The 27,559-nt window shown below is 37.5% G+C and overlaps 3 protein-coding genes and 1 pseudogene across 7 annotated transcripts in view; 1 reads left to right on the top strand and 3 right to left on the bottom strand.

The window, feature by feature from the left end:
• LOC115864861 (methyltransferase-like 26 pseudogene) lies at positions 1-2,303 on the bottom strand (annotated as a pseudogene).
• Positions 1-27,546, bottom strand: part of PIGBOS1 (PIGB opposite strand 1) — a 34,275-nt gene extending 6,729 nt beyond the window's left edge. The window contains exon 1 of one of the 2 annotated variants that reach the window (XM_030878754.2): positions 27,451-27,546. The gene's annotated coding sequence lies outside the window, so the exon portion shown is untranslated. Of the gene's footprint in view, positions 1-2,093; positions 2,712-27,450 lie in introns of those variants that run through there. The other variant, XM_030878753.3, reaches the window with a different exon arrangement.
• Positions 2,211-26,784, top strand: PIGB (phosphatidylinositol glycan anchor biosynthesis class B). Of its 2 annotated transcripts, none has more exons than XM_060294231.2 (12): positions 2,211-2,645; positions 4,273-4,408; positions 4,836-4,953; positions 8,607-8,711; positions 10,298-10,428; positions 12,980-13,120; positions 14,408-14,459; positions 19,617-19,783; positions 20,399-20,463; positions 22,837-23,050; positions 25,900-26,080; positions 26,404-26,784. In XM_060294231.2, the coding sequence occupies exons 1-12, from the start codon at positions 2,513-2,515 to the stop codon at positions 26,539-26,541; spliced, it is 1,581 nt and encodes a 526-aa protein (XP_060150214.1). In that variant the 5' UTR covers positions 2,211-2,512; the 3' UTR covers positions 26,542-26,784. The 2 variants fall into 2 exon arrangements, with proteins under 2 accessions (XP_060150214.1, XP_030734608.2); XM_030878748.2 differs by having other exon boundaries at positions 19,572-19,783.
• Positions 20,081-27,559, bottom strand: part of CCPG1 (cell cycle progression 1) — a 45,133-nt gene continuing 37,654 nt past the window's right edge. For 2 of the 3 annotated variants that reach the window (XM_030878747.3, XM_030878743.3), the window contains one exon: positions 26,760-27,548. In XM_030878747.3, the coding sequence (XP_030734607.1) occupies positions 27,359-27,548 (190 nt within the window). In that variant the 3' untranslated portion in view covers positions 26,760-27,358. Of the gene's footprint in view, positions 23,796-24,378; positions 27,549-27,559 lie in introns of those variants that run through there. The other variant, XR_009562991.2, reaches the window with a different exon arrangement.

Below are 27,559 nucleotides of genomic sequence, written 5' to 3'. Positions count from 1 at the left end.
ACAAAGAAAATGGGAAGCAAAGCAGTAACTTAGCACAATATCCTTTATAAAGACTTCATGTCACAACTTTGCTCCTGCATGAACAGTATTTTTGTCATAATATGTAAATATGCTTATTGATGTAACTAAAATAGAAATCCAGATACATAGGGAATATGAGAAATGACGGTTAGGGGATGGGGTAAAATAAAGCTAAATCCTATTATAGAACGTTTTCAGTGGTTTGGGGGTTTTTTGTTTTTGTTTCTTTGGACAGCAGGAAACACTTTATTCCCAGGATCTCAGCAGCCCTGTGGCCACTGGCTAAGAATCCCCAGTGTGGGGAGGGCTAGTTCCCATAGTCTGGCCCAGGATGGCAGGCGCTGGTGGTCTGGGTTTGTCCCAGGGACACAGGCATGGCGGAGAAGGGGGTTACTCTTTCTGGAAAATTAGGCACTTGTTGGCTGGTATGTCCACCATCCTCTCCAGGAGCAGCCCACTGGCCTGGCCCAGGTCCTCCAGAAGGGCTGTATCCCGCAGCCCCCACTCTGGGTTCCTGCATCGGAGGGTCAGGTCAAAGTCCACGTTACTCTGGGGAGAAATCTTCCCGTTGATGGCACAGGGCCCATAGGTGATGAGAAGCGCCTTGCATTTGAGCAGGTGTCCTGCTGCTCTGAAGAGCCCCTCGGTGCAGCTCAGGGGGCTGATGTGGCTCATGTCGATGCAGAGTAGCAGATCCAGAGATTGCGGCAGGATCCCACCCCACTACTCCCAATCTCACCTCACGTCCAGGTACAGCAGGGCCTTCACATTGGATAGTCCCTGGGCCTGAGTGGTGGCCAGGATGCTGTCCAGGCAGCTCTGATCTACGTGGTTCGGCTGCCATTCGGCATGGGGGAAGGCCCGCTCGAAGTGGGCCGTGTGCTGGCCAGAGCCCGAGGCCAGCTCGAGCACGCGGCCACCGCACACAGCCGCAGCATGCGCAGGATGGGTTCCTTGTTCCTTTCCGCGGCTGCCGCCACCAGCGTCTTTCTAGTCCTGAGCGGCGTGGTCCATTGGCAGTGGTAGTCCAGCGCCGCTGGGCCCGTCGGGAGTGGTGGTGCAGTACCGCGGGGCCCGTCGGGAGTCTTCAGTGGTTTTAATGGATGATTTTTTAAATGGCAATAGTGTGAGAGAGGAGAGAAGCATACTCTTTATGCCTTTAAAGGCATACCAAACCTACTGAAAGAAACAGCACCCCAAAAAAGTTGAAAGTGATCGCCAATCCCGTCTGGAAGTAGGAGAAAGAGATTTCTTACTTTTCATTATTAGCCTTTCTTTACTATTTTATATTTTTTGGCAATATGTATGATTAAAAACAATTTTTAAAAACAAGCTAAAAGATTTCCTAGTTCCTTTTGATGCTGTAGTAGGTACATATTGACATCATCTCTAAGTCATTTGCCATCTATTTTTGACAAAAATATAATGAGGATTTGGCTGGTTTTACTTTTAACAATTGAGGAGTTAAGGCTCTAGAACTTCTCAGAAAATTATACTCCTTGCTATAGTCTATAGTCTGTGAGAAGTCCTACAGTTGCAGGAGACCCTAAGCAGATGTTTATGAACGAGGAAAGCAGAGCGAAGAATTTACACGTTTTCTTTATTACAATATTTCACAGCCTCCTAAACAGCTGCCAAGGTCACAAAAATCAATAGGAGCTTAATAATTAGTAGCTTGCTCTTAATATATTGCTAAAATTGTCATTTAAACTAATCGGGGTGGGGGAGAGACTGTTTTCTCTTGGACTCTACAGCTAACTGGATAAACGACAACTTCGCCAAGCTTGGTTTCGTTCAATGACCGCTAGGTGTAAGAAAAGGAAACATTTGCAAGTCAGCTCCTTGGAAAACAGACAATTAAACCACACAAACACGGCAAGGTTCCCCTTCTGCCACTAGCTCGCTAAGTAACCCTGACCAAGTCCTTTAACGTTTGGGGGCCTCATTTCCCACAGGCTAAATTACCCCTACCCTGCCTACGTCGTTCAACAAATACTTATTGTGAGATCACCCAAAGAGTACAATGTTACACCAACACTTCCGTTTGTAATGAAGACTACTATTATCATTACCACTCAGAGATCTCTGACAGTTCTGCTCAGGCTCCGCGCCGCCTCCCGCCTGCCCCCGCAGAGGCGAGATCCGGCTCCTTTCTGCAGTTTCCGGACCGCCAGCCGCAGAGACCACGAAGCCAAAGGAGGGCAACAATCCCTCGAGAAAGAAACGTAGGCTGGAAAGCAGGGACTAGCCCGTGGCGAAGCGCAGAAGCGTTGCCTGAACATGCAGCACTGCGCCACAGGGACGCGCAGCAGAAACCAGCCGCTGGCGTGGGCGTAACAAAGTTAGCCTTTCCCGGCTACCTCCGCGCCTGCGAGAGACGGCAGCTCGCAAAGGCCAAACTTAGTGGGCGGAAGAGCGCGCTGCTTCAGCTACCCAGGGCTGGGGACGGTGACGGCTGGCTGTCCCCAGCAGACCTAGAAGCAGATGCAGGATGGAGCGAGAGGGCGGCGGCGGCAGCCTCTTTTTCCGTGGTCTCCAGAACCGCTCCCACGAGAAGATGAAGCTGAGAACGAGAAAGTCCACCTTGTACCTCAGCCAGCAGAAGAGCACTGGGCACGGCGGAGGTGAGTGAGTGGGTGTGGAAGACGAGCGGAGTGGCGGTGGCGGGAAATCGCCGACACTGAGCGAGGGCTCCATCTGCTGGGGTGGGGGGGGGCGGGGGCAAGAAATCACTTTGCTTTCGAGAAGGGATCCTCGATCCCTGTCGTTTGCGCGGCAGTGTATTCTGCATTATTTTGTGCCGTCCTCCCCGCAGCCGTGTGAAGTGAGTAGGCATGATGTGGCCATCCCCTTTTCAGAGAGGGGGTCGTCACCCTGGCCCAGTGTTCCCGAGGTTTCGTAGCTACGGAGGGGCTGATTCCTGGAGTGGGACCAGGTCTGACCCCCCGCCGCACTGCTTTTTCTTCACTGCCCCCTCCGCCTTTTCTTTGGTCCTGATGTAATGTTGACAGGAGAAAAATCATCCCAGCAAGTGGGATTTTGATCTGTCGTAGGGGTATTTACTATAAAGATGGGCTCCTCATTCATTAAGTATTTATTGTGCGCCTCTTATGTGCGAAGGGCGGTTGTTCAAGGGCCACTTCTGAGTACAGTTTCTTCTGCCTGAGTCTACGGACTAGAGAGAAGGAAAGGAAAGAACAAGGTTTTCGGACAGCAGATACAGTGCAGTCGGGAGGTTTGTTTCTGAAAGATGAAAGTTCAGAAGGGTCATGTATGTGGTGTTGAACGTACCAGTTGTCTGAGAAACATTTAAAATGTGTTCCTGGAGAAGAAGGAAGGAGAGTGGCAGGAACCCGGAATGTTAGCAAAGACTCACAGTGGATCAGAGGCAGGTTGCAAACTCAAGTCCTCAGGAGGCCGGACAGGCAAGGCTAAATATTATATACATAAGAAGTCAAAGCACCCTATATTTCAGTACCAGCCAGTTGTTCCCAGTTGAGCTCTGTGTTGCCAGATCTTAGAGTTTTGATACGCTGCAATACAGATGTTAATATAAAACCTGATTTTTAAATGTTGGCAACTAAATTCACATTAAAAAAATATTGTCTACAGGCAGTCCATTTGTGATTAAGAGCAGGGCTTTGGAGTCAACATACAGACCCGGTTTTGAATCCTGTTTATTTACAACCGTTTGACTTGGGAGAAGGCAGTTTAACTTCTGAGCCTGTTTCCTCATATATAAAATAGGGCTAATGATATTTTCCCCATAGCATTGAGGACTAAATGAGATAGCGCATGTAAAGGAACGAACTCAGTGCCTAGCATATAGAAAGTATCAGTAAGGACTATTTTAAAATGCATAGAGGACCATTTTATATGCTAGTATATGCACATTATACAAAGTGTCCCTTCCTATGTTAGTAATTTGTTAGCTGGTTTCTTTCATTAGATATACATATAGGATAACCTAATTAGCCTAAGGCCTTAGTTAACCCAATCTTTTTCAAAATGTATCTTAATATTCTCTTTATATTAATAAGTTGCCAGAAAGATTGGTGAGGCTCTGGCCTTTGTCTAACTTTCCACCCAGGTCTGCTTTGAGAGTAGCGTGGAGGGGCCAGAGTTCACCACTGCTTTAACAGAACCTGAGCAAGGGGCCAACCAGAGCAGATTTTAGTTCCCCAACTGGAATTTGCCTGACTTTTGTGCTACAATTACCTGTTTGTTCATTTTTTATTGTTTTTTTTTCAGATCTTCTTGGTGAAAACATTTATCTGGTCTTGTTTACCATAGCATTACGAATATGTAACTGCTTTTTAGTCCAAACAAGTTTTGTTCCAGATGAATATTGGCAGTCTCTTGAAGTTGCACATCACATGGTTTTCAAATATCCTTTGTAGTTTCTTTTCTGGACTAGAAATGTGTATTCATCTTAGGAATTGTGTCAGCTCCATGACGTATTTTCAATAAATTTTCCATATTTTCTCCAAATAATTTTAACTTATAAAAGTGTGCCATTATTTTATGCTAATATTTCTTCTATATCTTTCTTTGATGTTAGTGTACCTGACTCAGCCTTTAGCATATATTCCCAAAGCGTTCAGTAATGTGGAGGATATAGATGAAGTAAAAAATGCATTCCTGCTTTGAAGAAGTTAACAGTTTAGTTGGCCAACTGCATTTTTACTTCAGATATCCAGTGTAAAATACTATTTTTTTAAGCTTCTTTGCCAAAAAATAAAAGTGTTTTATATATAGAACTGAAAAGAGGTTTTGTTTCAGTGCTATTTAACATTAGTCCTTAATATTACTAATTATGGTTATTTGACTTGGGAATGGAGAGAAAGATTGAGGGGTTACACTTACCCCTTAATCTTTGCAAGCATATACAAGATTCTGCACCTTTTGGGGAAAGATAGTGTTCAGTTGCTGGTAAGTTTAAATAAAAGTAATCAAAATAGTCATTAACAGATTTATTCCATCCCTTTAAGGTTAATGTATATTAACTAAATGATAATATTGGTATCATGAAGTTTGTTTTTAAAAGACTACTGTTGCTAAACTCAGACCGCATCTGGGAAGCCCAGGGTTCAAAGACATACTGTGATGTGTAACTGTTCAATATGTGCTAAAACATAAGACTGAGCATGAAAGTGTTCTGCTGTGAGCAATCCTGTTAAGATATACAGATTCTCAGAATGACTACATTATATATTATTCGTACTTTAGAAGTAAATTTCCGTCATAAAACGATCACTTAAGAGCAGTGTTGTATCTTGCTTTTTTTAACTTGTGAGCAGAAGATCATGTTATATGAGCCTATGAAGACTAAATACATGTAAACCCACTCAGGATTTAGTGTTGAAATTACAAATTAGGAAAATTAATTTGACAAAAATATAGTGATATATACAATCATTGTGCTATGTAGTAATTAGCCATCAATAGTGAGCAGGGTTGTAATCCCTAGATCATGAACTTTGGGGGTCAGTCACCAGGAGAGGATACAAAAGAACTAATGGTGCAAAAGTTTTTCTAACTTCATTCTCAGTATCTTTAAGCTATCATCAAGTTGGACTCAGAAGTTTGGGCCTTCCCCATTTTCTGTTAGGGAAGTGGCCCAGAATTCCAAAGGCAGTCTAAATCTTGAAGGGTTTTTTGAAGCCTGGAAAGACACTGAGGTTCTGGAGTTTTGGGTTTTGTTTTGGTTTGGTTTTCTTAGGCTGTATTGTACCCTCCCCTTTGCAACGATATTTGATTACCCATTATTGAGAAACAGGACCATATCGGTAAAATTGATGCTTCATTTGGGAATATCACAGGGAAGGAAAATTGAGAGCAGTAGCAGAGTTTCTCCCATTAACACATGTAGAAGTTAGGAACTATGAATTCTCTTTCCTTCTCTCAGGGCTACCCACTAGCTTCTAGATCAAGAAGGATATTCATAAAGACTTGAAACAGGGCAAATATATATAACATCCCAGAAAGTAGGTTATATTATGAATGAAGGAGTCTTCAAGATTGAAAAACTTCCTATTCCTCCATGATCTATCCACTGCCCTCAACCTGTAGCTGACCCACCTGGCCATTTTGTGATTTAAAGGAAACCTCCTCTCGTCCCCATCCTACCCCACTCCAATACCCCTCCACCCCTGAAAAAACCTCTATCCTACCTGGAACTTCAGCAGATAGAGAACCATTATGATGCTATCAGTCATTCATACTCTCATATTGATTATTTTAAAATATAGATTATACAATTTTGAAACTAGAAGGGTCAGAGAAGGGATAAAGAAAATAGACCAAAGTCACAGCATGTTAAAAGCTAAAACTAGATCCTAGGTCTACTTATTTACAGCCTAGTGTTCTTTCCAGATAGCTTCTCTCTAAACTGCGTAAGGTGTGTGAAAAGAACTAGGGATGGCTTAAAGCTCTGCTGTCCAATATGGTAACCACTAGCCACCTGTGGCTACTGAATACTTGAAATGCAGCTAGTCCAAATCGAGAAGTGCTATTAGTGTAAAATACATACCAGACATCAAAGAACTAATACAAAATAAGAATGTGAACTATTTCTGTAACTTTTATATAGATTAAATGTTGAAATGATAGTTTAGATATAATGAGTTAAACAAAAGCACTAAGATTAATTTTACCTGTTAGAGATTTTTTTTTTTTACTTTTTGACTACTATAAAATTTAAAATTCGGTATGTGGCTCACATTGCATTTCTACTGGACAGCGCTGGCTTAGAATATGTGAGAAGAAAGAGGGATAAGAAGGGAGACCTGTGGGAGTACCACAGTGGGGGCTTTGAACAGTCAGGAGATGGCACAAGGGCATGTGGCTCCTAGAGCTTAAGGGAGGAGGATCTTAAAGAGCAGGAGTGTAGAAAGGTAAGCCGCCAACACAGGCCTCACCTTCAGGGTTTACCCCTGGCATGTTCCTGCTCCTCTTTACCCCACCACCCTAGTTGGTATTTTCCAGAAGCCATGTGTAACTGTTTAATTCTGGTCAGGTCCTTATAACCTGGAAAATGATATCTTAAAAGTCTGGAGAGACTGCTAATAACTGGGAATTTACAACTCCACTTATTTTTGTGTTGAGCTAAAATCTACCTTCTCTTAAATTCAAGATTTCTACATGACAACCCTTCAAAAAAGTTTTATTTATCCAGGATAAATAATCTCCAGTTCTAAACCTCATAATCAGATAATGTCCTCTAAACATCTTGTAATTTATTAATGTCCATCTTAATATGTGGGTCTCGAAACTGAACACAATATTGAAAGCTAGGGTAACTAGCTCAGAATATAGTGAGACCATTAACTTCATAAATACTATACTTCTCTCAGTGCACAAGAATCCTTTTAGTCTTTTAGTGGCTACCTCAACACTCAGCTCCTATTAAGTCTGTAGCAAAATTAACTTTTTACATGAAGTACTTTCATACCTGGGAGGTGAGAAGGAAGCTTATAGATTCTTATGCAGGGCAAACAGAAGGTGAGTACAGAGGTGCCTTTTACTGTATTTTACAGTGCACAGTTTATGTGGAATTATGAAGTACAATGTACCTTTAACTCTAAGATTTAAACATTTATTTACAGATTATTGATAAAGGATGTAAAGCTAAAGTGTTAGAAGCCACTGACAACTGAAAGTAAAGCGGCTCTAATTATAATGTAAAATTAGTGAAGTTTGATCCAACAAAAATACAGATTTACATATAAATTTTTAGGAACACATCTTTTGAGCAAACTAAAATTAAGCTGTGATCTACCAGCAAGTGTTACTTTGTTAATAACTGTGACACATTTTAAAACTCAAAGATGCTAATGTATAACATTAGAATCATTAACTGTAATTAAGTTATAATACATTTACTCTTTCTTTTTACTCTTAAATTTATTCTTTAGTGTCATCTGACTGGATACCATGTTACATGTTTCTGTAATTATAGATTACTTAAAGCTTTAAAAAAAAGTAACATTATTTTATCATCTATGTCGTAGGATAGGGGAGCAATGTAACTTAGTAGCTAAGAGCTTTGGAGTCAGGCTGACTTGGGTTTGAATCTTGACCTCCACGCTAACTAGCTCTGCAGCCTTGGGGAAATTAACCTCTCTATGCCTCAGTTTTCTCATTTATAAAACAGTACCTGTTAGAAGCACTGAATCAGCTGATATACATAAAGTACTTAGTATCATACTTAGCATACAGTAGGGTAAATGTTTCATAAAAAATTACCTACTGTTATGCTACTGAAAAGAACTATATGTGCTTCTAAAATAGAACCTTCACACAATGAAATGGCCTGCTGGCTATTTAAAATTAGTAGTGTTGTAATATATATATATATTACAGAGAGAATGAGAATGAGAAAACTACCTTTTGGTATTTCCATGAAAATTAATGTAATTTTTAAGGTATAAATTATTTTTGCAGAAGAATGGAATAATACATCTTTTTTTTAAACTAAGAATGGCTTTCGATTGATAGTTGGGTCAGCTTGTTGATTTCTTATGATTTTAAAGTATGAACCAACAGATGTTTTTAATATCTTTTTTTTTTTTAAACTAATGAAGATTTGGATTCCTAGACTTGCCCAAGCACTTCTGTCTGCTGTAGCAGACTTGAGGCTTTTCTCATTAATGAAGCAACTAGAAAATCAGCAAGTGGCAAGATGGGTGGTAAGTCCTAAACACTTTAGAAACTGTATGTCAGTTACTTCATTCCTACAAGCATGAAGCACATGAACAGGTCAGTCAATATGATTGATTCCCAAAACAGTTTCTGAAGGTAATTTGTACAACTTTATAGGGGTACTTCCATAATTAAGAACAGTAAAATGCAAGTGGACATGCTATCTCCCTTCTGAATGAGCCCTAGGTGGCAGAAGCCACTGATACCCTCCAACACTATAAGAGGCTAAACCCTAGGACCCAGCCTTGGGAAGCACCATGACTCAGAACTGAGTCCTTGCCTCACTTTCCATAATATTCAGTAGGAATAGTTCTAAACCACTGCCTACCTCACAGATCACCTCAGCTGTTTACAACCCTTGTTCACTCTTCCTCCAGCTACCTGAGACATATCTTTTCACTGATGCACTCTTTCTCTTCTGGCTAGAATGGTAGAAATAGCTGGACTTTGTAAGAGAATGTGGTATAGAAGACTGTCTTTTGTCATTTGGCTCATTTCACAGTGGGGAGATAGATTCTTAAACTCCCGTTCAAATCTTGAATGGATTTTCCCATTTAAACCGTAAGTAAGCTTATATGAGCCAACTTAGAAATCTTACTGCCTTTTTTATATTTCTGTTAGCAAATATGTTCCAAATTCCAAGTAACCAATGTACCAACACATTTCTGAAATATTGTTAATTAATATTAACAATTTATTATTAATAGGACATATTTCTGCAGGTAGTCTGTTGATTTGCATTAAAAAGACAGATTGCTTTAGCGATTGAGTCCTTGATAATTGATTCAAGGATTAAGTCAATCTCTTTAATTTGTGCTTAATACACACTGTCGAAGGCTGAACCTAAAATGGCAAAGGCATAATGCCTTTGAAATCCTTCCTCCAAAGTAGCAGCACTAGGATCTTCTAGCTCAGGAAGAGCCTTTAACTTCACAAAAATTGAAAACATATTTTAAAGTCTGTATTTGAAGAGATAGGAAGCTGGTACGATGTTTAATACCTTGCAACAACTAATAAGTTTCTTTTAAGGCATTTGTTTTGTAGACTGAATGATGCTTCTGTTTGCATGTTCTACCAAAAAGTGGTTTATTAATTTAGTCCATTTCCAAATTAAAATTTAATGATGTTTCCTGATAGTCATGATTTTTTCTCTCTTACGTTGTCTTAAATTTTCCACCAAGAAATAGGACAACATTCCAAGCAAGGTCAATAAAAATCAGTCAAAATACTTGTCAGTAATATAAGACAATTGGAGGAATGCTGATTGTGAGACTCTAGTTATGAATTTCATTCTTCTCTGAACTCTACCATCAAAGAATCTGTGTTTTATGTCTTTTATTAGTGTGAAGTGAGATTTAAATCAAATGCAATGCCACAAAAATGTACCTGAAAGTATAAACTTAACTTTAACAAATACAGACCTGGTATCATAGTTGTGCTTGATATAACTTCTTAAAAACAATATTTGGACATGCCCACTTTTAACATTATTTAGACTTGCTTGCTATTTTCCTTAGAATACTAAGCTTTTCCATTTCCCACTCCATATACGTTTGCTTATAATTGTTCTTAGTTTTTTTGCCAGTTATGCTCTTGGTTCACGTGGTATTGCTGTACCAGAACTCTTACAAACACCATGGAAACTGTTCTCACTATAACTGCTCTTTTCTACTATCCTTTGGAAGGTTCGAAGTCTATGAACAGGTGAGTAACAGTACTGTTATAATTATGTACAAAACTCTAAAGCATGCTTTTGAAAAATCTTAAATTATCAATATATTGCAATGTCCAGTGGACCCCCTAATGCTCATGAAGGCTATTAGAACCACAAATTCACAGTTGATGTATTTATTATAGCAGGAAAGAGATATACTCAAACCAGATAATTAAGGAGAGTTTAATAAAAGGACTGTTTACAAAGGTGTAAACAATGTTTGGAAAAGCTAATAAGGGGATACCATAGTACCCAAGGGCTAGTCACAACAGGAAGTTTCAATTACCCTTTGGCCCCAAGGAGCAAGGAGAGGAAAGTTACTGAAATCCATAGAGCTGTAACTTTGAGAGGACCCCAACAGGAGAGGGGCACAGCCAGCCTTTAACCATAGCAAGGAAAGAGCAGGGTGAATAAAACACCCTGACTCTTCTGCCCTGCTGTTAACCAATACTAATGAGAAGCCAAAAAGCAAGATAGCCCATTGATATAGTCCATAAAGGTCAGCCTCCCTGCATATTGAGCAGGTGAAGAGTAGAGAGCATATCTGGATGGGCAAATAGAAAACATATGGACCTGGTTTGGGTTTATATAAATTGGTATAAAATACCAAGCAAAGGGAACATGAGAAAAGGCACAGAGCTATAAAAGGGCTTCATTGTATTCTGGGCAGGGTGTCCAGAGGAGCTAATGTGTGGTAGGATGTGTGGGAGAAGAGAAGAATGAGGGATAAGGCTAGAATGGAACTTTGCCTTTCTCCAGAATTTGGACTTTACAGGTAGCAGCTTACCACTGGTGGCTTTCGAGAAGCATGACATAATCTGATTTAGTAGCAGTATTTAGGATATACCGAAAGGGAATAAGCCAGAAAATTTGGGAATCTAGTTAAGAAAATTTGGGAATCTAGTATCCATTCTCCCTTATATGTAAGGTTTTTGGGAGGATCAAGTCAAATAAGATCATTTCTGCATTAGACTCTCGACTGCAAGAATAGGCATTCACTTAGGTTACCTATAGATGAGGATATCTAAACACTGATTTCTATCAAATGAAAATATTACAATAGCTCTCAAGAATTAAATGAGACTCTATGGACAGTATATAGCGTATAGCACATGACCTATTACAAAGTAAGTGTTCAGTCAGTACTGATGATTGACAATGATATTAAGTAATATTTCTGGGAAATTAAAAAAAAAGACTATGAAAAGATTCCAAACAAGTGACACAACTGTGAAAAGATTCTAGAATAGTGAGAGGACTTGATGTAAAATGATGGCAATGAGAATGGGGAGGAAACACAGTGGATGTGTGGGATGAAAAGTTTCTACTTAAGGTGACTCCAAATTTTAAGACTGAGAAACTGAGTGATACCATTAACTTAAACATTAGACACTAAATAGGTTTGAGGGAAAGGTGTGGAGCTTATTTCATACAGTTTGATTTTGAATGCCAGTAAGAAATTTATGTAGAAATATTCAGAAAGGAGTAAGAAATCCAAGTCTGAAAATTTGGAGTGAGGTTAGGTAGGCCTAGATATATCTGGGCATCCCCTAGGTAGTTTCACTATGGCAGAATTTGCAATTAGGCTGTCTGCAAGTCAGACCAAGCCACAAATGTTTTATTTCACCTACACAGTGTTTGTTTTTTAACTACTTGGCAAAGTTTTTAAATTGGGAGATCTTACCTAAAATCTGGATTTCTAGTTCCTCTTGAAAAAAAATGTAAGGCCTGTTAACATTTTGGGCCAGGATTCCTTCATGATGATATCAGAGCCCCCATGCAGCCAATATCACACAATTTTTATTACTTATCTGGTCTCTGTAAGCATTTGAACTTGAAATCCCTGCTCTTACATCTTCACCAACATTGGAAATTTCTTTATAGTTACTTATTAGTTAATAGGTATGTAATGGTACCATAAAGTTGTTTTATTTTACCACTGTCTGTAGTCCTCATGATTAAGTTATCAGGTGCTCGCCTTCAACCCTTTATTGAGAGAAGTCCTAATAGTAAAAACCCACATTTCTATCCATGATCATATAGGGTTTTATAAGTAAGATTTTTTTTAAAAAAATCAGGTGTATATACACATCTTTCAGTTGGACAAAATTACCAGCTTACATTCAAAACAAAACCATGTGCCCAGATTTTCCTTATAAAATGGGGACTGTCTTTTATCTCTTTTATCTCTTTAGGAGAGACTTGATCATTTTTCCACCAGGAAAGCGACTGGCAAGAGTTGTACGGTTAAAAGATGGTATACCTTTCAGTAAACAAGATAAACATTAGGACACAGAATAACTTCTTACTTGAAAATACTAGAATATTAAAGCTGGAAAAGACCTTACATATTACCTCTCTTTATGGATGAGAAAAATTAAGAGCCAGAAGTTTAAGTAACTTCCCCAAGTTCACATAGCTATTTATACCAAAAGGAAAATGCTCTCATTGTTTTTAAAAAAATGTTATACCACAGCGTAAATAGATAACTTCTGAACTCATTTCCTAGTTGTCTTGACAATACCTTTTCCTTGCTTACAGTGTCAAGTACTCATCCCTGGTGGCACTTGCCTTTATAATTCGTCCCACAGCTGTTATTCTGTGGATACCTTTGCTGTTCAGACATTTCTGGCAAGAACAGAGAAAGCTTGATCTTATTCTACATCAGTTTTTACCTGTAGGGTAAGTATGGCTACAATCCATATATTAATTTTAAAAACCTATAAATTATAAACAAGATTTTACATCTTTTAGTCAGTTACATCTTCTAACGTCAATGAGAATTGTCAGACCAAGGAAACATAGTATTTCCAATTTTACATGTTATATTTTTATTTGTGATTCTGAAGTATTTTAATTTGCTTAAGTGAGGATCTTGGCAATTTTTCTAAATTAGAACTTTCCTATGCTTTATTTCTTAAATATTTTTCAAATTTTTTTTTTTAGAGATACTTGACTCCTTCACATTTGTATGGGGCTTTATAATATATGTGTTCACATATTACCTGATTTTCACAATTCTTGGATCTAGGCATTGTAGGTGTTTTTACTTTGTGATACAGAAAATGGAGGGCTTGGTGAAATTAAAAATGAATTATAGCCAGTGTCACTGGGTTGATTGCTCTGATGGAAATGGGATTGAAACCCAAGTCCTCTTAACTACATTTTGAGCTCCTAGGATCAGAATTATCCCAGGTATCTAGTGGAATATCCAAAATAATTATTTATTGAAGGGATGAATGCATTTTGACTCTTAAAACAGTGATCTTTTTAATATACTAGTATTCACTCTGTACAGGTTATTTTTGGTAGCTATTAAAAAAGGACAAAATCATCCGGTGGCTAAGTTGCCAGTGTTGTCATTTCTCAGATTTATTAGCATTGTTTTGGAAGTAATGCATTCATTCAGCAAATATTTATTTAATCCTAGTATGTGCTAGGTGTCGTTCCAGATGCTGAAGATACAGCAATTTAACAAAACAAAGTCCATTCCTTCATGAAGTATACATTCTAGTGGGGGGGGGAGACAGCTAGAAACATATGATTAACATGTTTCTCAAATGACAGTAAGTGCTATAGGGAAAAATCATGAGAGCCTGCAGATGAAATTACAGCCCCAGTCAATATCCTGACAAGTTATGAGACCTTGAGTCAGAGACACCCAGTTAAGCTGCACCTGGATTCTGGACCCACAGAAACTGAGATAATAAATGTTCATAGTTTTTGGTTACCACATTTTGGGGTAATTTGTCATGCAGCAATAGATAATACAGAGTTTGTTACTTTTAAAAAGTTTGCTTAAATATAGCTTCTCTCAATGAAAGATCTTTCAAAACGATATTCAGTTGGTAAAACTTTTAAAGCATTTTTAAACTGGCTTTTGATGCAGGGCACTTTGCAAAGCCATATGCCACTGTTGGATTTTCAGCAAGTTCAGAATGTTAATCACCCTTTTATTTTGTTTTTCAGATTTGTCACTTTGAGTTTCTCTCTGATAATTGATCGTATTTTTTTTGGTCAAGTAAGTAAAATTATGGTTTTTTTTATTTAAAAAAACTATTTTAATGTAATCATTTATAACACTAAAAACTCAACCTTACTGTTTAATCCATGAGTATCTGGGAGCATAAGCAAATCATTTTTTTAATGATATGGGATATATTAGAAAAAAACTACTAGCATATGCCTTTGGTTAACTTTGCTGTGCTTTCTATATAACAGAATTGTATATTCCTAATTGAAGTTCAAGAATCCATTTTCAGGCATTTTTGTCAGGTCTGAACATTTCTGTCAGGTTTGTAACAATAAAGGTTAATTTTTAAATGATTTTAATTGACCTCAATTATTCAGAATTCAAATTAACCAGAATATTCTTTAAGCATCTGATTTGGCATTTTAACCTTATGACTATTGGTAATGCCTTTGGTTGTTTTTAAGTTCCCTGTTTTTAAGTCACTCATGGGTTCTGGAATCAGATGCCACTGTCTGAGGCCTAGTGCCCTCATTATTAGCTGTAAGACCTTGGACAAGTTGTGTATCTTTCTTGCCAGTTTCCTTATCTGGAAATAATTGTGATACCTGTCTCTTACGGTTGGAAGATTAAATGAAATAATACATGTAAAACGCTTACAACACTGCATGGCACAAGTGAGCACTTAACGTTAGCTGCTGCTGTCATTACCTACTTTATGCTATAATTCAAACTGCAATGTTTTCAAAGCTTTATCTTAATAGGTAATATCTGATGCCATAAGGTAGAACAGTAAAAATTTTAATATGGGTACCAAACACATATACTCATAAAAATTACTTTTAAGGATTCTCTTTACGTCCAGTTGTATGTAAAACTTAACACTGTCATAACATTTATTCATATTTGCTTGAATCTCAAGAACCCAGTGTTTCACAAATTAACAAAAAACACATTAGTACTTAGAACATAAAAAAATTAATAAAGAATGATTTCATTGTTATTACAAATGACAATGAAAACACAACTATACAAAATCTATGGGATGCAGCAGAAACAGTTCTTAGATGGAAGTTCACCAAGATACAGCCCTTCCTCAAAAAACAAGAAAAATCTCAAATAAACAACTTAACCTTACCACTTAAAAGAATTAGAAAAAGAAGAACAAACAAAACCTAAAGTCAGCAGAAGGAAGGAAATAATAAAGATTAGAGAGAAAATAAATAAAATAGAGATTTAAAAAAATAGAAAAAAATCAATAAAACCAAGAGCTGGTTCTTTGAAAGGGTAAACAAGATTGACAAACCTCTGGCCAGGCTCACCAAGAAGAAAAGAGAGAGAACCCAAATAAACAGAATAAGAAATGAAAGGGGAGACATAACAACCGATACCACAGAAATACAAAAAACTATAAGGGAATACTATGAACAATTATATGCCAACAAAATTTGACAACCTAGAAGAAATGGACAAATTTCTAGAAACATTCAGCCCACCAAAAATGAATCAAGAAGAAACAGACCTATTGTATAGCACAGGGAACTCTACTCAGTGCTGGCTCTGTGGTGACCTAAATGGGAAGGAAATCCAAAAAAGAGGATATATGTATATGTATAGCTGATTCACTTTGCTGTACAGTAGAAACTAACACAACCTTGTAAAGCAACTATACTCCAATAAAAATTTTTTAAAAAGAAGAAGAAATAATTTGGACAGACCAATCACTAGAGGTGAAACAATCTGTAATTTTAAAACTTCCTACAAACAAAAGTCCAGGACCAGATGGCTTCACAGGCAAATTCTACCAAACATACAAAGAAGAGCTTATACTGATCCTTCTCAAACTCTTCCAAAAAACTGAAGAAGAGGGAACACTCCCAAAGATAAGTCTATGACGACATCATCACCCTGATACCAAAACCAGACAAAGACACCAGCAAAAAAGAAAATTACAGGGCAATATTTTTGATGAATATAGATGCAAAAATTCTCAACAAAGTATTAGCAAACCAAATCCAACAACACATAAAAAAGATCATGCCACAACCAAGTGGGATTCATCCCAAGTTCACAAGGATGGTTCAACATATGCAAATCAATGTGATACACCACATAAACAAAAAGACAGAAATCACATGATCATCCTAATAGATGCAGAAAAAGCATTTGACAAAATTCAACATCCTCTGATGATAAAAAACTCTTACCAAAGTGGGTATAGAGGAAACATATCTCAACATAATAAAAGCTATTTGACAAACCCACAGCCAATATAATACTCAATGGTGAAAAGCTGAAAGCCTTCCCACTAAAATCTGGAACAAGACAAGGATGCCCACTCTCACCTCTTCTATTCAACACAGTATTGGAAGGCCTACCCAGAGCAATCAGACAAGAAAAAGAAATAAAAGGTATCCAAATTGGAAGGGAAGAGGTAAAATTGTCATTATATACAGATGACATGATACTATATATGGAAAAACCTAAAAACTCCACATAAAAACTACTAGAACTGATAAACGAATTCAGCAGGTAGCAGGATACAAGATCAACATACAGAAATCAGTTGCATTTCTTTACACTAACAATGAAATATCAGAAAGGGAATGTCAAAAAACAGTATCTGGGACTTCCCTGGTGGCGCAGTGGTTAAGAATCTGCCTGCCAATGCAGGGGAGATGGGTTCAAGCCCTGCTCTGGGAAGATCCCACACGCCGAGAAGCAACTAAGCCCATGCACCACAACTACTGAGCCTGCGCTCTAGAGCCCACGAGCCACAACTACTGACCCCGTGTGCCTAGAGCCCGTGCTCCGCGACAAGAGAAGCCACCACAGTGAGAAGCCTGCGTACCACAATGAAGAGTAGCCACTGCTTGCCGCAAATAGAGAAAGCCCGCATGCAGCAACAAAGACCCAAAACAGCCAAAATAAATTTTTAAAAAAATCTTTCAAAATTGCACCCCCCAAAATAAAACACTTAGGAATAAACCTGACCAAGGAGGTGAAAGAATTATACACTGAGAACTATAAAACATTAATGAAGGAAACCAAAGACGATTCAAAGAAATGGAAAGATACCCTATGCTCTTGGATTGGAAGAATTAATATTGTTAAAATGGCCATACTACCCAAAGCAATCTGCAGATTTAATGTGATCCCTATCAAATTACCCATGACATTTTTCACAGAACTAGAAGAAATAACCCTAAAATTTATATGGAACCATAAAAGACCCAATATTGCCAAAGCAATCCTTAAGAACAAAACAGGAGGCATAACCCTCCCAGACTTCAGACAATACTACAAAGCTACAGTAATCAAGACAGTGTGGTATTGGCACAAATACAGATATATGGATCAATGGACCAGAACAGAGAGCCCAAAAATAAACCCACACACCTACAGTCAATTAATCTTTGACAAAGGAGGCAAGAATATACAATGGGAAAAAGGCTCTTCAGCAAGTGGTGCTGGGAAAGTTAGACAGCTGCATGTAAATCAATGAATTTAGAACATACCCTCACATTATGCACAAAAATAAACTCAAAATGGCTTAAAGACTTAAATATAAGACATGACACCATAAAACTCCTAGAAGAGAACATAGGCAAAGCATTCTCTGACATAAATCATACCAATGTTTTCTTAGGTCAGCCTCCCAAAGCAACAGAAATAAAAGCAAAAATAAACAAATGGGACCTAATCAAACTTAAAAGCTTCTGCACAGCAAAGGAACCATAAACAAAATGAAAAGACAACCTACAGAATGGCAAAAAATATTTACAATGAGACTGACAAGGGCTTAATTTCCAAAATATACAAACAGCTCATACAACTCAACAACAACAAAACACACAACCCAATTGAAATATGGGCAGAAGACCTAAATAGACATTTCTCTAAAGAAGCCATGGCCAATAGGCACATGAAAGGATGCTCAACATTGCTAATTATTAGAGAAATGCAAATCAAAACTTCAATGAGGTATCACCTCACACTAGTCAGAATGGCCATCATCAGAAAGTCCACAAACAATACATGCTAGAGAGGGTGTGGAGAAAAGGGAACCCTCCTACACTGTTGGTGGGAATGTAAGTTGGTACAGCCACTGTGGAAAACAGTATGGAGTTTCCTCAGAAAACTGAAAATAGAATTACCATATGATCCAGCGGTCCCACTCCTGGGCATATATCCAGACAAAACTCTAATCCAAAAAGATACAGGCACCCTTATGTTCACAGCAGTACTATTCACAAGACATGGAAATAACCTAAATGTCCATTGCAGATAAATGGATAAAGATGTGGTATGTGTACACACACACACACACACACACACACACACACACACACACACACACACAATGGAATACTATTCAGCCATAAAAAGGAACAAAATAATGCCATTTGCAGCAACATGGATGGAACTAGAGATTATCATACCAAGTGAAGTAAGTCAGGAAGAGAAAGAAAAATACCATATGGTATTACTTATATGTGGAATCTAAAGTATGGCACAAATGAGCTTATCTACAAAACAGAAACAGACTCACATAGAGGACAGACTTATGGTTGCCAATAGGGAGGGAAGGATTGGCAGTTTGGGATTAGCAGATGCAAACTATTATATAGATAATAGGTAAACAACAAGGTTCTATTGTATAGCACAGGGAACGATATTCAGTATCATATGATAAATCATAATGGAAAAGAATATATAAAGAAGACTGAGTTCAGGCTTCCCTGGTGGCGCAGTGGTTAAGAATCCACCTGCCAATGCAGGGGACACGGGTTCAAGCCGTGGTCCAGGAAGATCCCACATGCCGCGGAGCAACTAAGCCTGGGCTCCACAACTACTGAGGCAGCATGCCACAACTACTGAAGCCCGTGTGCCTAGAGCCCATGCTCCGCAACAAGAGAAGGCACTGCAGTGAGAAGAAGCCCGTGCAGAACAACGTAGAGTAGCAACGAAGACCCAACACAGCCAAAAATAATAAATTTATTTTTTTTAATTAGTTCATATTCAAAATTATTAATGTAAACTACGGTCTGGTGTTTAGACTTCACTCTGATTTAATTTCATGATTCAGCCAAATTCCCTAATGCCAAAGATTCATACTTGGCACTAACACATTTCTATTTCTTTTTCCTTCGATGATGCCAGTGGACTCTGGTTCAATATAATTTTTTGAAATTTAATGTGCTGCAGAATGTGGGATCATTTTATGGTTCTCATCCATGGCACTGGTACTTCAGTCAAGGATTTCCAGCTGTCCTGGGTACTCACTTACCCTTCTTTATTCATGGCTGCCTTCTAGCCCCAAAGAGGTACAGGATATTTTTGGTGACTGTGCTGTGGACACTGCTAGTTTATAGGTAAGATTTTATTTATTCAAATAGTTCACTACTTAAATGTTACCAAGAAGTTAACTAAATTATTTAAAAGGTAAACTGTTTATCTTTTGGAGGTGCATTAATTCTTATGATTTGTTAGTGGGGATTATTTAGCAGATGGAAAATGTAATAATTATGCTGGTACTCAGACAGACTGAATACTTTTGATACAGTTTGCTTAATATGGACGGATACATTCAATTTTTAAAGAGGGTGAACAAATTGTACTTTTAAAAAACAGAAACTGCCAAAATTTTAAGTATTGAAGGACCAGAGAAATATTTTGAAAATGTATGCGCCTTTATTTGAAATTTGAGTAAAATAACTTACTTGGATTGGTAATAGAAATCCTTTTTTTAGAATGCAATTGTACTTTAGAATATCGCATTGACATCAAATGTTAGGATTACTTTTAACACATCATCATCACCTTATAACTAAAGAAGAATGAGACTGATTCCTAAAGCATGAAATTCAGTCTCAGTAATTACAAAAACAGATCAGGTTAATTATATTCTTTTTAAATACATTAACTTCTCAAACCATCGTTTAATATAAAAAAATAATATTTTCTTTGAATATCTTTTTTTACTATAGCATGTTGAGCCACAAAGAATTCAGATTTATCTATCCAGTTTTACCATTTTGTATGGTGTTCTGTGGTAAGTATTTTCGTATAATAGAGAAAAAATCAATTATAAAGAAACAGTTAAAAGACAATCAATGCTTATTAAACTCTAAAATATTATTTATTTTCTACTAGGCTAAATAAGAATTGCTCCTTAATTACAAATTGAGTATATTACTGCAGCATTCCCTTTTTGCAGCCTAAATATCCTTTTTCCTGTGTCCTGTGAGATAAAAACATAAGGATCCAGTATCCATAACACCTTTTGGTGGTGGTGTTTCTGGCTGTCAGAAATCTTTCACTAAAAAGTAATACAACATGTCTATTTTAGAATAGCTAATTTAAATTTATGGTTAAACTACAAAGTTCTACATTCCACAAATGAAAAATGTACATTGAAACTAGTTTTTAATGCTTTACACACATCTATCCCTTCAAGACTCACTCTAATGCATATGCAATTTTTAAAGTGATTCACACCTCTGACTTAGTTTTTAATCTTTTCTCCATTTTTCCACTAGGTTTTTTTCAGTAAGTTTTTTACTTATGGCTGCTAAAAAGTCTTATATTACTCGGCTCTGGAAAATATGAACTTTTTCATTGGTTGGTTTGGAAAATTTACGAATTAAAACTTTATTAACTTCAAGTTTAATTCAGAATGAGTGTTGGCTTCCTTCAAATATTAATCACTAAAAAAATCACTGGACTAAGGAGGGAAGAAATGAGTAATCAACTGGGCCTGGAGGCTCAGAAAAACTGGGAAGTTAATGGTACCAAACTTTTTACTTAAAAAAAAAAAAAACCTCCAAACAACCCATCGAGTTAAGCAGCCTTCTTTGACCAAGTATAAGTGATCTCCTGCAGATCTCAGATGTAGTCTCTTCAATTTAGACACAAACACACACATCTATGTATTTGAAACATCTAAAGTTCTGAAACCAAAGTTAGTGTCCTATTTATAGTCTTACTTCATATACAAATGCAGGCACAAATAAAAATATAAGCATCTAAGAGCTATTTGGCAAGTTTTAAGAACAGTGGGACCATTTAGCAGAGCAAATATGTTCACAAATCACTATTCAGATTTAAACTTTTTTTTTTTTTTTACAATAACTTGAGTTAGAATTATAATTGTTTGCTTTTCACCCAGGTAAGCATTGCCAGACTACTGGAGGACAAATATTTCTGTGCACATGTTTGGTTTGGTTAATTTACGAACTTGGTTTCATTCCATTTTTATAATCTGGTTTTTCCAGCATTCCACTTCTCTGCTCTGTCTTTACAGAGTGTTTTAAAGACTTGAGTTGTCTGAATTCTCATTCCCATTCCAAAAGAGTGAGTCTTTAAGTGGCAGGATCTTGGGTTGGGTTTCTGCTTAATCTGTTTTTACTACAGTGGCCAGTGCAGACTTGCTGGTCTCTGATTAGGCCACTTTGTTTTTCCATATGCTTATCTTTTTAGCAAAACTGCACAGGTACTGTTTCAAAAGTCAGATAAGGATTTTTAAAGAACGGTGGTTCCCCTGCCCTCCCTCCCATTACCATACTCAGAGGCAATCACTTACACTCTTTTAGGTGGTTGTTTTGTTATTTGTCTCCCTCTCTAAATAAAATGCTAATAATGCTCTTAAAGGTTACTGTTTTTGGCATTATCTGACTTCTCACTATGGAAAATGAAAATATAGATTTCCTTAGCAAAGTGGTTTTTTTGTTTTGTTTTGCCACATACAAGAATTACTTTTACAAATTAAAAAATTGTTTAGCATCTCCAAATTGTCCAACACTATAGTGAAAGAAAAAAATAATAATAAAACATAAATCGTTCTCTTCCAGAAAGAGATCCATGCCACCACTCATAAACTGACCACTGAAAATCTCCCAGGAGCTTAGTGGTGTATTTTTCTAAGAGGATATTCTGTTATACTTCCTCCAGAATTACTGAGACCTGTATGTACACATCCATTGCTAGTGCTTGGAGATTAAAGTGATAGGTAAATGGAATAAATACAAGTCCTGTTTGTTTAGCAACTATGTACCAGGACAGGCACTGGACATAACATTTTTTTCTAATACTTGAAAAAGGTACTGTTAGGGAAGATAGGGAAACTAATTCCAGAGTTAGAATTCAAATCTGTTTCTGTTAGACTCTCTAGCCATAATCTTTCCGCTATACCTCAATTCCTTTTTCTAGAAAAAGGTCAAGACATGGATGATAATGGATAGTGACAGTGAATGGTCAGAGAAATTACAAAGATGACGTATTGCTGATTTCTGTTTGTCCATGACAGCATTACAGCTTATACTACACTTCCATGAAAGATTACCAATATAATTTGCAGTTAATATTTGCTTAGCTATAAAACAAAACATTACCAGTGTTACAATTCAGTGTGTCTATCTTTATATAGGATACTCCCTAAACAACCTGAAATTGTGGAAGAAACCAGCTCTAAGTTTCCTGTTTCTATCAAATATGTTCTTTGCCCTCTATACTGGTTTAGTTCATCAACGAGGTACCCTTGATGTCATGACTAATATTCAAGAACTCTGTTACAACAATACAAATATATCTTCAGCTTCAGTACTTATGATGATGCCTTGTCACTCTACTCCTTATTATAGGTAATAAAATTTGTTCACTATATGCTATTATTACGAAAACTACTTTAAAATTCCTTTTGGATTCCTGGATTTAAATTAATTGATCAAATGATTATAAGAAATTTGAAACTGCTATTTATGTCAATGAAAATCATATACAACTTTCAAATAAACTTTAATATTCTTTTTTCAAAACAACTTACATTTAAATAATCTGATCAAAAGCCTATATGATATTTTATACTATTTAAAGGTAGTTTAAAATATCATATAGGCTTATTTGATGGTACTCTTAGTAAAGAAATTCACTTATCATTGATCCGTACAAACCTATCATACATCTTATTATTTACATAATTTTGAAATAATCTCAAAACACTGGATTCAAGTCCAGATTTACTGTTGTACTGTTGCCCTGGTCTTAAACCAGTATTTTTAGTCTCTTTGGATATCAGCTGTCTTGCCTGTAAAAATTAGGGAATTCAATTAGATGACATCCTAATGCTTGGATTAAGTGTGTCTGGGAAATAACGCTGAAACTGCCTTTAATTATGCAGGACGTTTAAAAAGACATCATTGGGCTTCCCTGGTGGCGCAGTGGTTGAGAGTCCGCCTGCTGATGCAGGGGACGTGGGTTCGTGCCCCGGTCTGGGAAGATCCCACATGCCGTGGAGCGGCTGGGCCCGTGAGCCATGGCCGCTGAGCCTGCGCCTCCGGAGCCTGTGCTCCGCAACGGGAGAGGCCACAGCAGTGAGAGGCCCGCGTACTGCAAAAAAAAAAAAAAAAAAAAAGACATCATTGACCCTATGCTTGTATTTCAGGAAGCTGTATTACTTCACCAATTGCCCAATAAGGGTAAAAGGACAAAGCAAACAGCTTTCCTTTAGAAAATTCTTTACCTATCTGGCTTTAAACAATGTGAAGTTATTTTTCCATGTGCACAGTCAACTTAATATCAAACTTGATATCATTTTAAGGTAATTTAACACTTTTGGAATACTGTACTTAACTGAATCATTAATGCCAATCATTAATATGCAATTTGGAAATGACTACCAAAAGCCACAGGTTAGATGGATTTAAGACCCCAAGTATCCCTTTAACTTGAGGATCCTATACTATATAAAAAAGACTAGAGCTGCGAGAGGGACATTCACTCTCCATCCATGCTCTCAGTAGAGTTAACACTGAAGAGAACAGGAATTCTAGAGGCACCAAGATGCTCTCCCATACATGGTTGTAGTGGTTGATATCTTAGGCTTTGTATAGTTCACCTAGTTCTTCTCTTACATTTTTTCAACTTGCAAAATGGAGCACACAAAAAAAAGAAAAAAAAGTCTGATACCTACTTGGAATATAAGGCTGGCAGCTTTTTCTCAGTTTCTGCTTTCCCCTTGAAGCAAAACCTTCATCTTCAAAATTATAAAAGTCATGAAGTATTTGAAATAACTTTATTTATTTAGGCATTGTTGGGTCTTTGTTGCTGCATGTGGGCTTTCTCTAGTTGTGACGAGCTGGCTTCTCATTGCGGTGGCTTTTCTTGTTGCGGAGTACAGGCTCTAGGCATGTGGGCTTCAGCAGTGGCAGCACACAGGCGCAGTAGTTGTGGCACGCAGGCTCAGTAGTTGTGGCGCAGGGGCTCTAGAGCGCAGGCTCAGTAATTGTGGAGCATGGGCTTAGTTGCTCCATGGCATGGGGGATCTTCCTGGACCAGGGCTCGAACCCGTGTCCCCTGCATTGGCAGGTGGATTCTTAACCACTGAGCCACCAGGGAAGTCCCAGTCATGAAGTATTAAGGTCTTGTGTAAATTTATTTTGTATGCATTTCATAGATAAAAATAAACTTTTATCACTTATTAATTTTTCTTCTTTTTATAAATTTATTTTTGGCTGTGTTGGGTCTTCGTTGCCACGTGCAGGCTTTCTCTAGTTGTGGAGAGTAGGGGCTACTCTTCGTTGCGGTGCGCGGGCTTCTCATTGTGGTGGCTTCTCGTCACGGAGCACAGGCTCTAGGCACGCGGGTTTCGTTAGTCGTGGCACGCAGGCTCAGTAGTTGTGGCTCATGGGCTCTAGAGCGCAGGCTCAGTAGTTGTGGCACACAGGCTTAGTTGCTCCGTGGCGTGTGGGATCTTCATGGACCAGGGATCGAACCCGTGTCCCATTGGCAGGTGGATTCCTAACCACTGCGCCACCAGGGAAGTCCCTATATTAATTTTCCTGAGGCAAAGTTGTAAACATGGCTTTTTGCATGGCCCAAGTAACTGGCTTAAGTTGTTATGATTCATCAGTCCATCTTTTTTACATACACTCTAGTCTTTCTATGCCACAGTAAAACCATTACTTATTTGAATTTTGATCAGTGAACCCATGTTGCTCTCTATTACTAAATCTTACTTATATAAATATTTAAGAAAAAAAGAAGGAAAAACTTGTCATGTAAGGATTCAGAGCAGAAAGAGGAAAAGAATCCTTTCTGGTTCATGATCAGTTTTCTACTTTGCCAGATATTACTCTCTTATTAACAAGCAACATACCCGGTCCCAAAGGCCCCATGCATCCCTGGAACAGCATACTAATGTTATAGACTACTGAGTCCCACAGGCTGCTGACCTACTTCCTGCCCTGAAATGGAGTTTTGCTCTTTAGTTTGGACTTGAAGTTACTGCACAGGTACACAGTGTGAGAATCATATTCTCCATTTTTGAGAAAACTGCATTAAAGGTGTGCCTCCTCACCTTAACTGGAACCTAGTTTAGATTCAGATTTCACATTTTGTTATGTGAGCGTATCTTAAGAGTAATTTGAAAACTTTCACGAAAAAAATTTTTTTTTTACTTCTTGTAACTATAATGGTAACTTTCTTTTTATAGCCATGTCCATCACCCACTTCCAATGAGATTTCTCCAGTGTCCCCCAGACCTGACTGGAAAAAGTGATTATCTTGTTGAAGCAGATATATTTTATCTAAATCCCTTAAAGTGGTTGTATAGAGAGTTTCAAAATGATTCAACGCTGCCTACTCACTTGATCATCTTCAGCATCTTGGAGGAGGTAAGGGAACATGAAAAAAGGTATAACTCAGTATTTTTATTTCACCTCAGGTTTAGCAAACACTCAGGTAAATAGACAACATCACTTTTTTTATGGTCCCTTTCAACCCATATTTTATAACTGGTCTTTTCCCTAGTCCAAATCAGCCCTAGTTCTATAACTACCAAGGAATATATGTTACTTACCATGAGTTAATTATTTTATTAAGAAATTGCATTGTTTTATTAAGGGTTTCAGAAGAACAAACAGGTCATTCTTAAATTCTTGAAACAGTACTCAGCAAAATGCAGCCTTTATTTACTTAAACATTTATTTACTTCTAGGAAATAAATCCTTTCCTAATTTCAAACAAGTATGAGAGAACTGCTGTTTTCTTCCACACTCACTTTCCGGAGCGTCGAACTGGAAGTCACATATACGTCTATGAACGGAAGTTAAAAGGGAAACTCAACCAAACATGAACATGAAATTCTGACTTTGTTTAGATCTTTCTCAGAGAAATAGACATTGCTGAGCAGAAATATCCAGATGCTGCTTAAATATGCTAGTAAATACTGGGTAAAATTCATGGAACTAGCAAAAAACCACTATGAACTGCTTTACCAAATATCACTACTGAGGAAATATATGAAAAATATCACAAAATATAAAATCATGTATTAATAATGCAAATGCCAGATTTTAAATAAAGACCTTTAGTTTTCCTCATGGTGTAGTTTTATTGTTTCTTCCACAATATTCATATGTGCAAGAAATTTCACAAGAGAACAAGTCAGCAAGCTCGTAAGGCAGCAAATTCTTCACAAGTCAACGGGCTCTTGAACCCACAAAAAGACAAGAAGTGTAAGATTATAAAATGTTAGAGATGAAATTCCATCACAATGTACTTTTTTCAAGCTCTACTGGAAATTTAACACAAATATCAGTGTTAATGACACTTTGTCATGTATGATTTGAGCTTGCTTTAAGCTCATACACTGAAAGGAAGTCTCATTTCATGCACAAAATCTGTTGCATGCCTGGCTTCCTTAATATAAATCTACAGTTGAACATTTCCAGTGCCAAAAAAAATTCAGCAAAGCTAAACTACCGGAAAATGCAAGTTAGTAAGCTTTTGCTTGATGCTTCTGAGTAATAATATAAAATCATCAAACTGATACTTAGAAATGATAAAAAGACACTGTTATCTTGATAATTTCATCTTAGTTTCAACACCAAACAGTATAGAAAGCATCCAAGTTTCTGTTACAGTTTTCTAATTTAACTTAATCATGATGGTCAATATTTAGGATCAAAAGGTAATTGCCCCAATTCTATTTCAAGGTTTGCCATGTGTCTTCCATTAGTGCGAGCATATTTATGCCATTTACCTTCCCTTTTATAAGGTTGTGGCTGAGGGTGCTTCTGCTCTTGTTTTCGATGCCTGGAGCTTTCAATATTTACCATACGTTGCTTTTTATCTGGTCGACTGAAAGCAGT

Source organism: Globicephala melas, chromosome 2, assembly GCF_963455315.2.
Source record: "Globicephala melas chromosome 2, mGloMel1.2, whole genome shotgun sequence".
Lineage (NCBI taxonomy): Eukaryota > Metazoa > Chordata > Mammalia > Artiodactyla > Delphinidae > Globicephala > Globicephala melas.
This window is presented reverse-complemented; position numbering and strand designations above follow the sequence as displayed.

Bases quoted from the DNA above. Each gene is read 5' to 3' on its own strand.
- PIGB (XM_030878748.2), top strand. From the start codon at position 2,513: ATGGAGCGAGAGGGCGGCGGCGGCAGCCTCTTTTTCCGTGGTCTCCAG. The intron at 4,954-8,606 runs GTAAGTTTAAAT...AAACTAATGAAG, and splicing joins AAGATAGTGTTCAGTTGCTG to ATTTGGATTCCTAGACTTGC. The intron at 10,429-12,979 runs GTGAGTAACAGT...CCTTGCTTACAG, and splicing joins GGTTCGAAGTCTATGAACAG to TGTCAAGTACTCATCCCTGG.